Source organism: Pelophylax lessonae (genome assembly GCF_965119305.1).
Source record: "Pelophylax lessonae genome assembly, chromosome: 4".
Classification (NCBI taxonomy): domain Eukaryota; kingdom Metazoa; phylum Chordata; class Amphibia; order Anura; family Ranidae; genus Pelophylax; species Pelophylax lessonae.
The window spans coordinates 157,491,589-157,509,315 of NC_138771.1; the positions used below are offsets into that span (position 1 = coordinate 157,491,589).

Below are 17,727 nucleotides of genomic sequence, written 5' to 3' on the forward strand. Positions count from 1 at the left end.
TGACCAGGTAGTACCTTCCCCTAGTCGCTGATGATCATTCATAGCATTCATACAGATCTTCTAAAATACATACAATCATTTTGGTCAAATCATACATGACCTTCTTGTATGTCAGGGAATGTTAGGTGTTTTGTCCTGAAAAAGATTGTACTTGTGCGTAATCTTTTCATCTCTCCCCTCTAGATTTGTTAGTATTAGCGACCTGTATGCCCCCACTGATTTGGGAACAGACAGTCAGGTAAGAAATTTGTGTTTTTTTTTTGCATTGTTTTTATCTGTTACGTAAGAACATAGTATTTAAAGCAGACCTTCACACCTTACCTACTTTCACAGCCCCCAGCACCTCCCCCAATAAAAATGGGTAGTGTTGAAATAAAAGGTCTTGCATCCTATTTTATAGAATGTTTACTTTTTGTTCATTGACGGACACAGCTCTTCATCTTCATGACCGTAGGGTTATGCTGCCCCCTACAGGAGTAGGATACTAGGCAGAGAAAGGCTTGAGCATGCCTATGGGGCAGTCCATGGGGGTATGAATTGGCCGCTGCGGATGCCAGTTACCCTTCGAGGTTTGTGTTCACGCTTCCCCTGTGCTCAGATAGGATGATTCCTTTAGCCGTACATGAAAAGGCACTAGTGGATGTACTGATTGTATCGGTGCAGGTAAACCTTACATTTGGAAGATGCGATTAATGCAGCATCAGAAGCGCAGGTCACCTTTATCACCCACAAGTCCTCCAAAGTGGCAAGAGTGTTCCCCTTTCCCACCTTTGACGATATTGTCTCAAAACAGTGGGGGGTCCCCAAAATTCACCTTTGCAATGCCCAAGCATTTTGCAATGCGGTACCCTTACGAAGTGTCCCTTTTTAAAAAAAAAAAAAAAAGATACCTCCTGTAGTGGACTCTCCGGTTTCCAGGTAGAATAAAGCCACTATAATTCTGTTAGAAGAGTCTCCAGTCTTCTCTGATCCAGCTGATAGGTCGGAGGCCTTGACCTGACATATGTTCACTGTGGCTGGTTCAGCACTTAGGCCGGTGTTTACCAACGCCCTGGTGTCACAAGCTATGACTGAATGGGCAAAGGTTTTACGCCCGGACCTGGAGGAGAAACCGCTCCCTCCTGAGTTTGCAGAGCTGGCGAATCAATTGATCCAAGAGCTACAGTTAGTCTGTGATGCCTCTTTGGATGCTGCTCCCTTGGTTTCTAGACTGTCTGCCTCTGCGGTGGTCCTGCGGCGCATTATCTGGCTGAAGTGCTGGTCTGTGGACCAGGCTTCTAAAGCAGCCTTGTCCGATCTTCCATTCGTGGGAGATCGCCTGTTTGGAACTTCCTTGGATGACCTCGTCAAAGGCCTCACAGGGGGAAAAGAGTACTTCCAAGGGTAAGGAGTCCCGTCGCAGAAGGGGACCCTCCTTTTCTGCTCACAAGCGGCCTTTTCGTTCCTCAGGATCTCAGGACAAGCAATCAAAACCCTTCAGGGCCTCCAATGGGGGTTCCAAGAAGTCTTGGTCGGGCAAACCAAGAGTAGGGTCTGCCAGGCCTGCTGACAAAAACTCCTCCGCATGAAGGGGGCACCCTCACCCATATCAGGGGTTGGTGGGATGTCTTTGCTGTTTTCCGGACCCGTGGACCTTCCTTATTCAGGACAAGTGGGTCCATGAAGTTGCTCGATCCAGGTACAAGATAGTTTCGATCATACCTGCCGGCAAAGTTCTTTCCTTTCACCCTGCACTTATCCCCTGATCGCTTACAGGATCTTTATGGAACAGCGCTAGGCTTTTTGTCTGAAGGAGTGATTGTCCCAATTCCGATGTCGGAACGTTTTCAAGGTTTCCATTTAAACATGTTTACATTTCCCAGGAAGGAGGGCAAGGTGCGTCTTAATCTGGACCTCAAGGTGCTGAACTGCTTTATGCGGGTACAGAAGTTTTGAATGGAATCCATTCGCACCTTGGTATTCATCCCAACATCAGGGGGATTTTCTTGCATCAATCCACATCACGGATGCTTACCTTAACATTCCCATTTGTATCTCCGGTTTGCCATGGGTGAGGAGCATTATCCATTTGTGGCGTTACCCTTCGATCTCGCCTCCGCTCCTTGGGTCTTCACAAAAGCGTTGGCCACGGTTGACTACATTACTGCGCCAGTGGAGGATCATGATACTAAGGTACCTGGACAATCTGCTTTTGCGAGCAGAGTCTTCAACTGCCCTGCTGGCCAACTTGGAGATCACTCTGCAAATGCTAAGGGAGTTTGGTTGGATTCTGAATCTTCAGTTCTGGTCCCGTCCATGAGCCTGGAATATTTGGGACTGACTCTGGACTCTGCCTTGGCCAGAGTGTTTCTCACTCTGGCAAAACGACAGAAGTTGCAGGAGGCGATTCGACTTCTGTTGTCCTGTTGTCCAGCAGATGGTCATCTCTTCGGACATGCGGGTGCTGGGCCTGATGGTGACTACCTTCGAGGCTGTTCTGCACAGTTCCACACGAGATCTTTGCAAAAGGAGATTCTAGTCAAGTGGAACTAGTATCCTCAGTCTCTGGACAATATGATCATGTTGAGCCGGAGAACAAGGGGGTCCCTGGTTTGGTGGCTTTGTTCTCTGGCACTTCAGGGAAAATCCCTTCTTCCCCCTGTACTGGACGGTTGTCCCCACGGATGCTAGCCTATCCAGGTGGGGAGGTGTCTTCAGCACGGATTGTGCTCAAGGGGGTCTGGACTCTGGAGATCAATGTACTGGTGCTCTGAGCGATCAGGCTTTGCCTGGATCATTGGAGAGTTTGTATACAAGGATGTTCAATACGGATTTAATCGGACAATGCCCTCGGCCTTGGCCTATGTCAATCACCAAGGAGGCACGAGAAGTGTGTGCTGGCAGCTCGGAAAGTAGTTGAACGAAGGTGGGCAGAACGGTTCGTTCCAGCCCTCTGCTGTACACATTCAAGGGGTGGAAAATTGTCAGGCAGACGATCTGTCGACAGGTGTTGGACCAGGGAGAATGGTCACTTCATCCGTAGGTGTTAAGTCAGTTGTGTTTCCGGTGGGGGACTTCTGAGGTGGACCTGTTGGCCTTTAGCCTCAACAGGAAAGTTCAAAGGTGACGCGGTCTCGGGACCAGTGGCGGCTGGTGAAGTTTTAAGATGCTGGGGCGCAAGACCCTGCCCTTCCATTTTGACCCCTCCCGTTTCTAAGAAACCCCACCCCTTATAGACTCCACCCATTTTGTCCCCTGTATTTTGTTTGCGTGAACAAATTCTCCCAATATATCACATATTAAGGGGTCCATCAGTTCTAGTATATCCCATAATAGGGAGCAGGGGCCCTCTTATGGGATATACTGAGTACAGGCCCCCTAGCACAAACCCCCACAGTACAGGCCCCCTAGCACAAACCCCCACAGTACAGGCCCCCTAGCACAAACCCCCACAGTACAGGCCCCCTAGCACAAACCCCCACAGTACAGGCCCCCTAGCACAAACCCCCACAGTACAGGCCCCCTAGCACAAACCCCCACAGTACAGGCCCCCTAGCACAAACCCCCACAGTACAGGCCCCCTAGCACAAACCCCCACAGTACAGGCCCCCTAGCACTAATCCCACAGTACAGGCCCCCTAGCACTAATCCCACAGTACAGGCCCCCTAGCACTAATCCCACAGTACAGGCCCCCTAGCACTAATCCCACAGTACAGGCCCCCTAGCACTAATCCCACAGTACAGGCCCCCTAGCACTAATCCCACAGTACAGGCCCCCTAGCACTAATCCCACAGTACAGGCCCCCTTTCAATGCAGTGACCAGCGTACATGCCCCCTTTCAATGTAGTGACCAGCGTACATGCCCCCTTCAATGCACAGTGACCAGTATACATGCCCCCTTCAATGTGTTGACCAGCATACATGCCCCCTTCAATGTAGTGACCAGCATACATGCCCCCTTCAATGTAGTGACCAGCATACATGCCCCCTTCAATGTAGTGACCAGCATACATGCCCCCTTCAATGTAGTGACCAGCATACATGCCCCCTTCAATGCACAGTGACCAGCATACATGCCCCCTTCAATGCACAGTAACCAGCATACATGCCCCCTTCAATGCACAGTAACCAGCATACATGCCCCCTTCAATGCACAGTAACCAGTATACATGCCCCCTTCAATGCACAGTAACCAGTATACATGCCCCCTTCAATGCACAGTGACCAGTATACATGCCCCCTTCAATGCACAGTGACCAGTATACATGCCCCCTTCAATGCACAGTGACCAGTATACATGCCCCCTTCAATGCACAGACCAGCGTGCGTGCGTTCTTCTGATGTCGGGACGGTGCGTGACTAACGCACGCACCGCCCCCACGCAACGTCACACGGGGTGCCCTCTGATTGGTCCAGGCTGGAGACTGGACCAATCACAGCCAGGACATCCGGAAAGTGGGGAGTGTCGGGGCGCATTGCTCTGCGCCCCGATGACCCCAGAAGGCCGCCAATCGGCGGCTCTGCTTCAAGCACATGGGGTGCATACCCCCCTCCCATAGCCACCAGTTAGTCCGGTGCCCATAGTTGGCTAAAAATTGTATTTTTTTTCTTCTTTTTTTTTTTTTATTTGGGCCAGGACCGCCACTGCTCGGGACCCTGTAGCCAACGCCACAGACCCTAGTGGCTTCCTGGAGTCATCGTCTGATATAAGCCTTTCCTCCTAGCTTGTGCCACGACTCCTGCGCAAGATTTGAGGCAGAAGGGGTTCCAGTCGTTCTTGTGGCTCCAGACTGGCCTCGCTGTTCTTGGTATGCCAATCTAGAACAACTGGTCGCCAATGTTCTTGGAGACTCCCTCTCAAGGAAGATCTGCTGTCTCAAGGATTGATCTTCCATCCTGCTTTACAGTCGCTGGCTTTGACGGCCTGATGTTGAAAGACAGGTGCTGAAGGATAGAGGGTTGTCTGAATTGGTGATTCCAAAGCTTTTAAAAGCTAGAAAATCTACTTCCAGGAAGATTTACAATCGTACTTGGAAGACGTACATTGTATGGTGTGAGTCTCTTGGGGTTTACCCTCCCCCCACCTTTTCGGTGACTGATCTTGGCTTTCCTCCAGCAATGGGTCGTGCAACATTTGGCCTTGAGTACCATCAAGAGCCAGGTCTCGGCCTTGGCGATTTTTTCTTTTTTTTTTTTTTTTTCTTCTTTCAAGGTCTATTGGCCTCACTCTCCTTGGTGCGTACTTTTCTCCAGGAAGTAAGACACTTGGCTCCCCCGGTGCGCTCTCAATTGCTGTCGTGGGACCTCAATTTGGTGTTGATAGTAAACCTCCCTTTGAAAATATTCGGGAGATTACCTTGCTTACATTGTCCCAGGTGGTGTCCCTTTTAGTGGCTAGTACTTCAGCGCGCAGGGTGTCTGATCTGGCGGCGCGGTCTTGCTGTTCACCTTATCTAGTTGTTCACAGGGTTAAGTTGGCTCTTAGACTATGTCCATCGTTCCTTCCAAAGGTTGTCTCCGATTTTCAGCTGAATGAAGACACTGTGTTGCCTTCCCTGTGTCCTAAGCCTAAGCACCTTAAGGAAGTTGCCTTGCATTCCTTGGATGTGGTTCGGTCACTCTTGGTGCATCTTGGCAGCTAGTCGTTTTGAAAGTCCGACTCAATGTTTGTCCTCACTGATGGACCTTGCAAGGGTCTGGCTGCTTCTGCGGCGACCGTTTCCAAATGGATCAGGCAGACTGTGGTTTAGGCTTATTTTGTTAAGGGTCAGGTTCCTCCTTTCCCTGTCAGGGCGCACTTTACTCGGGCGCTTAGTGCCTCCTGGGCCTTCCGTCATCCGGCATCAGTGGTGCAAGTTTGCAAAGCGGTCACCTGGTTGTCTGTGCACACATTCACTAAGTTTTATAAAGTGGATGTGTTGTCATCTACGGATGCTTCTTTTGGCCGCAAAGTTTTGCAGGCTCCTGTTTAGAGGATTTGTCCTCTTTGAGGGTTTTTTTTCTTTCCAAGGTGAGCTCCAGGTGTTCTCAGTTGATCTCCATGTTACCTGATTTACTATGTTTAATCCTTTGGGAAGTTTTTCTGCTGTTCCCACCCCTCGTGTTTGACACTGCTTTGGGACGTCCGTACGGTCCTGAAGATGAAGAGCTGTGTCCGTCAAACGAAAGAAAATGGGATTTTTGACTTGCCTTCTGACACTGCTTGTTACAAAACTGAATCCCTATAGCAGGAAGTGGGAGTATACCATACATAAGTAATTTTCTAATCAAGAGGAAAAAAGTGATTGCGAACACCACACAGTGCAATGTGCACATATAGAAAAATCGGATTGATTGGATGTACCCCCTCTTCTGTTCCCCACATGAGATGGCCGGGAAGCCTTTGATTATAAATGAATTGCTAGTGGGGACACCTGCCCGTGATTATATGGGATGAACATGCCTTACGTCTAGGGTCTCCCATAAATTGTTTTTTATATAAATAACTGAAGTAACCCTGGGCTGGTGAGAGATCAGAATCTGCTTTGATTTCTGCTCTTACACCTAGTTCTGTCCCTGCCAACTACAGACACTAGAAGAGCACAAGGACCAATGCAAACACAGGACATACCAGACCACCTTGAATCCCATAAGTGATACACTCATGAGGTTCATCTTTTTGTTTTAGGATTAAAAAAATCTGTAAACCTAAAATCCTGTCATCCTTGTATTGCTTCCTTTGTGTGAAATCCCTAGAGCTCCTGCCCATCCCTCTGCTTTCCTTTTTTTTTATTGCTGTAACCCTGTAGGGAAACTTTCCCTTCTGTTGTGTTATTGGGACAGGAAGTGAGGGGTCTTCCTCAACAGGAACAGTCAGCATTAAAAAGCTGGCAGGAGTTATTGGTCCATCTTTTCTTTGGACCAAGAAAAAAATATAGTTTGGCTGAATGTCCACTTGACCACAAAGTCTGTTTTTTAGATTCACCGTATTGGTAGAATAAAATACACATCTCAAAGTGTTAAAAAAGCCGTTCTCCAAAATTTGCAAATGGCCTATTGGGTACATTTTATTGAGCTATATTAGAAACCAATGACCCGGATTTTTTTCCACAGATCTTTATTTCACGGTCATATGATGCTACCACCCACTTTGAAACCACCTGCAATGATATCAAGGACATCTATAAGAGAATGATGGGTTCTGAATTTGACTTTGAAGAAATGAAACGCAAGAAGGAAGACATCTTTGGTGACAACTAGACATGCAATGCCCAAGCCTAGGAGAATTTCTAAATCTGCTACAAACCTATTTCTGGAAATTAGGAACACTGTATGAAACTCAATATTGTAAGGCCTGCTTTTTGTAAAAAGTCCTGGAAATCCAAGAATACTGCACTGGTAATCGCTCTATGCTCATTCCTGTTTCATTTTCTGACGAAGCTGCTGCTGCTATCTGGCCTAGTCATAAATACTACAGAAGGCACATTTATTTTTCCCCCCCAGTTTAATAGAAAATGTACATCCTGCAATGAAGTATCTGCCTTCATTATTGACTTTTTATCTTCATATTTTAATTTAGTGTCATCACTGGTACACATATATACTAAAGATATTTTTTTTTTTTCCTTTTTTTTTTTTTTTTTTTTTTTTTTTTTTTTTTTATATATAAAGATACCAGGATTATAAGAAGTTTTGTCAGATCACTCTATTTTTGTGCTGCAAAACACTTGAGAGTATTTGGGCAGCTCCTCTGTCCCTGCTTCTCCCTTGCTACATTAGTTCATAGTCGGGCTTGGAGTGTGACATGGAGCACCAGGCGTGCACATTTCTTGACACCAGCTGGGAAAGATTGCTTCCTTTTTATTATAATGAAGTACCAAGCCAATAGTATTATGCAGGCCAAGCTTGCCTGCATTTCTGTATTCCCTCACAGCTTCTGGCAGGATTAAACAGAAATGCAGTATTGATTTGACAGTCCTACCCTGACTTGTTGCTTAAATAGGGTTTAAGATGATTTCTGTACTGCAAAGTAAAGCCAAATTGTGGAAACCAGCACTGTGTTTAGTGACTCTGTTATGTATTTATATAGTACTAAACAATTCTCTAAGAGTGAACAATTCTATTACAGAGAGAATGTGGTAGTAGATTTCAGTGTTACGTCAGTTGCATATGATAGTGTCCAACCACTGTTGGTGGGGTGCGGAGACAGCAAGTGGGTGTCACTGCTGTTTCCTAGCATGTAACATAGGCCTTCTGCACCCCTTGAATGTAGTTCAGAATTTTCTTTGATTTTTGTCAGTTACAGCAAAAATGTGGTGTTTTAGGAAAATGTCTGTCTGTTTTTCTTTATATAACACAAAAAAATTGCATTCAATATGTGCTGTAGACTTGTGTAACATGCTAAATTTGGGTCAGTCCATTTTCTTTAATATTTAGGGCCCATTCCCTTTTCAGTGCTAAAACCACAAGTCAAAGACTACCCATGTTCAGGTGTAGCTTGAGTATAGGAAACTGCCTAAAACACTTAGTGGTTGTAAAAGTCAGGATGATAAAACCCTGCCATCCCCTTTGTTTAATCAAGATGTACAGTACTATATTGTTTGTTTTTTTTTTAATTCTAATTGTAAATACCTTTTTATCTCACAGCAATAACTTGACAGTGACATTCCTCTGCTCAGTTTCCTGACGTAAGGAATTCAGAGAGGGGGGCTGAGATAACCCTCTGATATCAGCTGGCCAGCAGAAGGAGGTCACGTGACCTCTGAGATATAAGGCATTTACATTAGTGTTAAAAAAAAATGAACATCTAGTAGTTTAGATTCTAATAAAATAGAGGGGATGCAAGCTACTTTTAAAAGGTATTTCAAGTGACGGGGAAGAGCAGTAGGAGGGGTGAGGAGGAGGTAACTCTAACACAGGCATCAGAACTGACCGGCAGAGAGGGAGGGGGAGACAGAGGCACGTATGCTGACCACAGCATGATACATCAGGAGCCATGGTTATCATGGTCAGCAGAGACTGGGGACACAGGAACAGGCAGTATCAGCCAGGTATATTACATTATACAAAGGGACAACACATCAGATGTCAATGGGGAAAATGTCATGCTGAATATCTATACTGGTATGGACTGGGTAATGTGTTAGGAAGGAAAGGTTGCCTAATCATTTGATGGAAATGAAAATTATTAACCTACAGAGGGCTGAATTCAAAGACACCCCAAAAATCAAAGTGAAAAAAATGATGCAGCAGGCTAGTCCATTTTGCTGAAATTTCATTACAGCAGCTCAAAATGGTACTTATTAGTTTGTATTGCCCCCATGTGATTGTATGCATGCCTGACAGCGTCGTGCCTTGCTTTTTATGAGACAACGGATGGTGTCCTGGAGTATTTTCTCCCACATCTGGACCAGGGCATCACTGAGCTCCTGAACAGACTGAGGTGCAACCTGGCGGCGTCGGATGGACCGAAAACCTAATGTCCCAGAGGTGTTCTGTCGGCTTTTGGTCAGGTGAGCGTGGGGGCCATTCAATGGTATCCATTCCTTCATCCTCCAGGAACTGGCTGCATACTCTTGCCACATGAGGCCAGCATTATCATGCACCAAGAGGAACCCAGGACCCATTTCACCAGCGTAGGGGGTCTTACAATGGGTCCAAGGATTTCATCCTGGTACCTAATGGCAGTCAGAGTGCCATTTTCTAGCCTGTAGGGGTCTGTGCTGCTCTCCATGGATATGCCTCCCCAGACCATGACTGACCCACCACCAAACCGGTCATGCTGTACAATGTTACAGGCAGCATAACGTACTCCCATGTGATCAAGGTGAACCTGACCCTGGCCAAATGCTAATCTAGTGAAAAAGTCGAAAAGAGGAGTAGGGAAAAAAGTCAGTTGCTTCCACCTGTAAAACCATTCCTGTTTTGGCAGTTTGCATTGTTGTCCATTTAGTACACCTGCTAATTTCATTAACCGCTTGCCGACTGCGCACAGTATATTTACTGCGGCAGTCGGCCCCGGCCAGGCAGAGTGACGTAGGTCTACGTCGCTCGCCTGTCACTCCTTCCAGAGCCAATAGCGGGCGCGCGCCCGCCTCGGCTCGTTCACGGAGGAGTGCGGGAGTGTGACTGGCGGACCCGATGTCCGCCGGTCACACTACGATCGCCGCTACAGCGGGAGAAAGACAGAGCGGCTTGTGTAAACAAGCCACCTGTCAGTTCTCCCTGTGTAAAAGTGAAGATCAAACAGTTCTACTATGTAGAACTGTTGATCTTTGTTTTTACACTAGTAGACCTGTCCCTACACAGTTAGAATCACGCCCCTAGGACACACTTAACCCCTCCCTGTCCAATACTGTTAACCCCTTCCCTGCCAGTGTCATTTTTGCAGTAACAGTGCATATATATAGCACTGATTACTGCAGTAATGTCACTGGTACCCCCAAAAGTGTCAAATGTCAGTCAAGGGTCCGATCTGTCCGCCGCAATGTCGCAGTACCGCAAAAAAAATCGCAGATCGCCGCCATTACTCGTTAAAAAAAAAAACACCAAAAATGACAAAAATCTTTCCCTTTGTTAGTAAACGCGATAACTTTTGCGCAAACCAATCAAAATACGCTTTTTGCGATTTTTTTTTTTTTTTACCAAACATAGGTAGCGTAAAACAAATTGGCCGAAAATTTTAAAAAAATTTGATTTTTACATTTTTTTTGGGGGAATTTCATATAAAAAAAAGTGAAAAATATTGTTGTTTTTGCAAAAATTACGCTCTTTTTTTGTTTATAGCGCGTGATCAAAAAATCGCACAGGTGATCAAATACCACCAAAAGAAAGCTCTGTTTGTGGGAAAAAAAGGACGTGAAATTCGTTTAGGTACAGCGTCGCACGACCGCGCGATTGTCCGTTAAAGTCACGCAGTAAAAAAATCGCAAAATAACCCCTGGTCTTTTAGCAGGAAAATCCTCCGGTGGTAAAGTGGTTAACACCAAAGCAGCTGAAACTGATAAACAACCCCCTCTGCTTCTTAACTGACCAAACCAATACCCCAGGAGTTTAACTGACTTGGTCCTATACTCTGATTTAAAAAGTGTTCCTTTATTTTTTTTGAGCTGTGTATGTATATATAATATATATTTTTTTAGGGTTACATACTCTCTAATGCTGTTTGTAACCCCAAACAAACAACCAACAAAGAGCATTTTTGCTGTGCTGGCTAGTGCAGTGCACTTGGGTATATATGGGTCCTCAGTCATTCATTCTTGATACAAATTTTGTGGAGCTATGTGTGTGTGTGTGTGTGTGTCTCCTTTTGGAAATCAGTTTCTTGCATCTTTCACCCCCCCCCAGTATGCCTTATATAATTTAAAAGGAAATTACACTTTATTTGGTAAAATGTGCGTTTCAATTCAGCAATTCAGAAGTACTGATGCAGAAGTACAAATGTAGACTTGTTTTGCATATTCAGTTTGTAATTCAGCAATTTTTGATGTTGGTGGGTCAGCATAACAGCTGGAAGATGATGTCTTAAGGAAGCAGCCTCCAGCAATGGCATCCCCATATTTTTTAATACAGGCTTACTTGGAAGCTCAGCTGAAGATGGGAAACATTTTTTGCTGCACCAGGGGCCAGTTTCGTGGTTGCCAATTTTTTTTTCCTGTGAACAGGTGGGTGTTTGCTCGTGTGCATGGTTGGTGATGGGATATTCATGGAGTCTGTCCTCAGACCATTTTACAGTACAGTCCCCTTTTATATCTGTGCCTGCAGTCCCCCGTTACATGATTTCCTCAATCGCTGTTATAGTGCTGTCTCTTTACATTAGTGCCCCTAGCATACATCGGTTCTCCCCCCCCCCCCTTTTTTTTTTTTTCCTGTAATTAGTGCCCCCTTTTACTGCCTCCCCTGCCCAGTCCTACCTTCAACTGCCTATTAAGAAGCAGGTTAGTATGAAAAGACTTGCGCTCTCTGTGCAGATCTCCAGCTCCTCCCTCCAGGAGAGGAGACACAGGCCTGACCACGTAGTGGGAGTAGCAATTGTGCTCGGTCATCAACAGCCTGGGGGTTGGGGACCCTTGATTTAATGCATTTGTGTATTCCTTATGCTAATTGTATGTGAAACAAATCTTGTTAATTTTATATGTTCCTGAATCTCAATATCTGCCTCCATCATCACAGCAGGAGAGGCAGCACTAGGAGCCCATCTGCTGATAGGAGGAAAACAAGAGTTGATGATTTAGCAATATGTTGCGGTTAGGTGACACCATTGCATTAATATTATGTTGGCTGCCTTTTCACATTGAAGCAATAAACCACACTCACTTATGCTGAAAGAAGCCCATTGGCTACCAAACTTAAGCATAGAATTACAGTCTAAACCTAACTAGTCTTTCACTCAAGTCTGGTTACATGATCCCCTGTGTCAACCATCAACAGCAGAAAAGGGTGCTTGACAACTGCTGGGAAGGCCTAGGAGCAGTGTTGGCATTCCCTCCTATATCCTGCTTCACTGACGCAGGGGAGCTGGATCATGTAACTGGAGCAGGCTGAAAATAGGCAAGTTTATACACCTATCTTTAACAGGTTAGTCAGCATAGGTGTTGGGAGGGAGCATTTTTGAGACCAATTATATTTAGCCTAGAATTCTTACTTGGATTTTTTTTTTTTGGTAATAAATTTGGCTGCTGTGAAAATAAACATTGTAGCCTTCAGGTGATACTTTTTCGTATTGGACATTGACAAAAAATTGTAGGCCTGTCTAGAACAACCCCTTCTACTACGGCATGTCTTAGGAGAATTAATGTCTTGTCTTCAGTTCTGCTAGTCTTAAAGACTAACCACCTTTTGCTAGCAATTTGTTTTTTACTCTGTGTCTTTTGTAATGACTCTACTCCAACTTGTTAGAGCTTCTATGATTGCAGCAATCCTGAGTCTGGCCTTTGGGAGTGTCACTTTCAAACAATGGTAGACTGGACTTGGAAATGAGTGGTGAACTTTGGGCACTGGGTTCTGCATTCTGGTAAGAAGCTTTCAGATTCAGAGCTGCTGGTCATTGCCCTGTTTCTGGCTGTTTAGGCTAAGCATTGGGACCTATCTAGTTTACATGGGGTGCTCCTGCTATTCCTAACTCACATGTTACTAAGGGCTCCTGGGTATGCTTGCAGTATACCTACTGACTGTCAAAGACTGCAGTCTGGAATTCTGTTGCCTTCTGCTCCTAGAATTTACCCTTTGTTGGAGTCGTCTCTTGCTCTATTGGGGGATGACTAATTCCTCCTAGCCTTTTTGTGAGGTGTCTACTACAGGGATGCAAGACTTTATAACCTAAGTCAATCAAATATTTGCTGACTGGCTGCTGAAGCCCAAGGTGTGCTACTACTTTCCCCTAAATTCTATACTGTATATCTAATCTGCCTGTGCATTGATTGCTTCTGAGTGGCTCCAGTTTTTGACTGACGGATCTTCATCCTGTGGTGTTGCAGTCTACTGCTGTAATGCATAATAACATTGATCTTTTTGGCTTTTATTAATGTGGGGTGCACCACTCTGATACTAGAGGATCAGTATGTTGCTTATACTAGTGCTGTTTTTCAGTCTTGGCTTTTTTCAGACTTATTAAGGCAGAAAAGGCTTTCCCCTTGCATCTGCCTCAAATAACTTTGTGTGGCACAGGGAATGGTGCAAAATGTCTGTTGTGCTGCTGGCTGCAGTTTTAATTGAAAGTCCTCTGATTTCCCAACCCTCGAGTAGTAAACTTCTGGTGCTGTGAGTGTGAATTTTAATGAAGGGACTTGTCATAGGCACTTGTCAAGAATGAAAACACTGCTGCTTCTCTCAATTCAGAGAAGCTGTACTTCTAGCCTCTATCAATCTATCAAAGTGCTCTATAACTGGAGGGTGGATTGATGAATAAAATGTCTGCCTACTACATGTGTCGGGATTCTCAAACGGTAAGCTCACAATCTTTAAAATAGTTCAAAGTTTCATAAGCACTGGATAGAAATAAATATGTCCTTAACGTCTGTCGCATGTATGTCCAGGGTGTACCCACTGCTGTCACAAAATTTAATGAACCCCACTCAAGGTGAGCCAAATAGAACCCACAGCAGGTAAGTGAACAGGTGCTGGCCCGGCTTGCCACTGCGACAAACATGGAAACTTATAAAAGGCAGCTGCACATTGCAATGTGATACCAATAAAACTTTACTGTACTGTAGACCGATGCAGTCACAGGAATGAATGAAAGGTTAACATGTGTCACACATACATTAATTCACAGCCAAATCCAATCAACACGATTCCCCCCCACCTGACAAGCATGAAAAAAAAATCATCCATTGATTAAAAACCATACAAAATATTGCATCACATAAAGCGAAAAAGAAAAACATGCAAAAGGTATAACAATAAACACCAGGCAAAGAGATCAATGCATTAAAAGCCAATAATTAATATAGAGGAAACAACCTAAAAGGCTCCTATTCTATGCAACAAACCTGAAACAGGAGCGACAAATAAAATGTACACCGATACAAAGCTCACCATAATATAAAATGTAAAGATAAGAGGAGATTGTCCTAATCGCAGGAGGGAAGATGAATATAATACCTGTTGCTACTCATAAAAATGGGTGACATCCCACTCAAAAAATGTAGAAACGGCCACAAATATAACATTGCAATTGCTGGTTGTAAATTTAAGACAGTTGCTACTATTTATACATATTCCCTATCCACTCCACATCGCAACTCTCCCCTTAAAGTATTTCTTGTTTTTTGAGAGAAGAAGGTATACAAGTGCAACTAGTAGAAGTTGTCAACTAGATAATTACATCACGAATGGAGCATGAAAAAAAACATGCAGGATCAAGCAAGGAGTAGTAATTAGCATAGGAGGACAATTCCCAACCAAGGTACACAAAGTAAGGCAACAATCCAAACCTAAATTACATGTGGTTAAGGAGAGGGATAAACCTGGGAAGGGTATCATGAGGGTATAAGCACGTGCGGGCATCCCAATAGGTGCCCAGCAGTTGGGCTTTTTAGCACTCCCCCTCGAGGGTGAGCCAAAGTGTCCTCTTGCGGCTTTGGAAGTGGCAGGCATCCTTCGGTAGGCTGAACGCTTTGTTCCAGCTCTCTCCGCTGTCCACATTCCAGGAGTGGAAAATTGGCAGGCAGATTACCTCAGCCGACAGGCCTTGGATGCAGGGGAATGGTCTCTCAATCCGGAGGTGTTCCGGCAGTTGTGCTCTCATTGGGGCACTCCAGATGTGGATCTGTTGGCGTCCCGGATCAACAGAAAAGTGCAGAGGTTTGTTGCCTGCTCCCGGGACCCTCTGGCAGACGCCACAGACGCGCTGGTTTGCCCCATGGCTGATGTATGCCTTTCCTCCTCTTGAGTTGCTGCCAAGACTTCTTAGCAGGATCGAGGCGGAAGGGAATCCGGTCATTCCTGTGGCCCTGGACTGGCCTTGCCGAGCTTGGTACGCCAACCTGGTCAGGCTAGTCGCAGACGCTCCTTGGAGGCTTCCTCTCGGAGGATTTACTGTCTCAGGGGCCAATCTTCCATCCTGCTTTACGGTCGCTGGCTTTGGCTTGGCTGTTGAAAGCCAGGTGCTGAAGGACAGGGATTGTCTGTTTCAGCGATTCCCACTTTGCCTAAAGTGAGGAAAGCGACTTTTAGATAGATTTATCATTGTATGTGGATGTCATATATTGCGTGGTGTGAGTCTCTTGGGGCACCCCCTTGTGCTTACTCGATGGCTTGGATTTTGGCCTTCCTTCAAAGGGGAGTTGATCAAAAGTTGGCCTTGAGTACTATTAAGGGTCGGGTTTCGGCCTTTTTCTTCCAAAGGCCATTAGCCACCCATTCCCTGGTGCGTAACGTCATCCAGGGAGTGCGACTTTTGGCACCTCCAGTGCGACCTCCATTACCACCGTGGGACCTTTTTTAATTTGGTGCTGTCGGTTCTTCAGAAACCTCCTTTTGAAAGTATTCTGGAGATTCCCCTGCTTACCTTATCCCAGAAGGTGGCCTTCTTGGTGGCTATTACTTCTGCACGCAGGGTGTTGGAACTGGCTGTGTTGTCCTGTCGTTCTCCCTATCTGGTGCATACTCTGGATGTGGTTCGGGCAATCCGGGTGTACTTGAAGACTACTGAGTCTTTTCGGAAGTCTGATTCGCTCTTTGTACTCACGGATGGTCCAAAGAAAGGGCTGCCTGCGTCTGCTGTGACTATTTCCAGTTGGATCAGACAGACGGTGGTGCAGGCTTATTTGGTTAAGGGTCAGGTTCCTCCTTTCCCTGTTAAGGCGCATTCTACTCGGGCGCTTAGTGCTTCCTGGGCTTTTCGGCATCAGCCATCTGTGGTTCAGGTTTGCAAGGTGGCTACTTGGTCGTCTGTTCATACCTTCACAAAAATTTATAAGGTGGATGTGCTGGCATCTGCAGATGCCTCTTTTAGCTGCAAAGTTTTGCAGGCTGCTGTTAAGGGGGCTTATTAGCCTTCCTTGCGGATGTTTATTAGCCTTCCTTGCAGATGTTTAATTTAGTTTTTTTCAGATGGGCCTCTTTTGTTCTGATGAGTCCTAAGTTGCCTGGTTGTTTATGTTTAGCCTTGGGGACTTAATTTTCTGCTGTTCCCACACCTAATTTTATGGCACTGCTTAGGGATGAGAAAACTGGCTTTTTGACTTGCCCTAAAATCCTTTTCTCTTAAGTTCGTTCATGGATGCAGTACCCGCCCCTCTATTTTTAGTTGGGTTGGTATTATTTCTCTGACACTTCTTTGATACAAAACTGGTATCCTATGCAGGAGGAGAGAGGGTGTGCCCCCTGGGATTGCCCATGGGCATAGCCAGAACTTTTTTTGCCTAGTGTCCTACTCTTGTAGGGGGCAGCATAACCCTACTGATATGCATCAGAGACTGCGTCCGTCAATTATCAGTAGGGTTATGCTGCACCCTACAAGAGTAGGACACTAGGCAAAAAAAGTTCTGGCTATGCCCATGGGCAATCCCAGGGGGCACACCCTCTCTCTCCTCCTGCATAGGATACCAGTTTTGTATCAAAGAAGTGTCAGAGAAATAATACCAACCCAACTAAAAATAGAGGGGCGGGTACTGCATCCATGAACGAACTTAAGAGAAAAGGATTTTAAGGTAAGTCAAAAATCCATTTTTTTTTTCTTGTTTTGTTTATAGCACAAAAAACCACAGAGGTAATCAAATACCACCAAAAGAGCTCTATTTGTGGGCAAAAAGATCTCAATTTTATTTGGGTACAGCGTCACACGATTGTCAGTTAAAGCATCGCAGTGGTGTATCACAAAAAAAAATGACCTGGTCATTAGGTGGGTAAAACCTTCTGGAGCTGAAGTGGTTAAAGCATGTTAAACATCATAATGCTTTTGCCCTTTCAGTCACCTGAAATACCTGGCTGATCTTGCCTGGCTCTGCCCTCCCCCCTGTAAATTTACCACGGTTTATCATGGCTGCTGAGCCCTGAAACTGTGTCAATTTATGTGCCTCTATACCTTATTTCATAGCGCTGCTCTGCGCTCACATGACTGGCTGACTCTCTCCTCCTAGCTGACATCAAATTCTTGGCCCCTCCGACTGTAGCTGTAGGTGAGTTCGGTTTAATAAAAGATAGTCATTGATGTACCAAGATGTGGGTCTGGGGGATCAAGGAAGAGATGTGGGTCTGGGGGATCAAGGAAGAGATGTGGGTCTGAGGGATCAAGGAAGAGAGTAATGTACACACAACATTATGG

General features: G+C 45.5%; 1 protein-coding gene across 1 annotated transcript in view; it reads left to right on the plus strand.

The window, feature by feature from the left end:
- The window catches only part of GDI2 (GDP dissociation inhibitor 2), an 89,445-nt gene extending 81,433 nt beyond the window's left edge, over positions 1-8,012 (plus strand). Inside the window, exons 10-11 of the mRNA XM_082256715.1 lie at positions 184-238; positions 7,074-8,012. Of these exons, the coding sequence (XP_082112841.1) occupies positions 184-238; positions 7,074-7,220 (202 nt within the window). The 3' untranslated portion in view covers positions 7,221-8,012. The remainder of the gene's footprint in view (positions 1-183; positions 239-7,073) is intronic.
- The last annotated feature ends 9,715 nt before the right edge of the window (positions 8,013-17,727 follow it).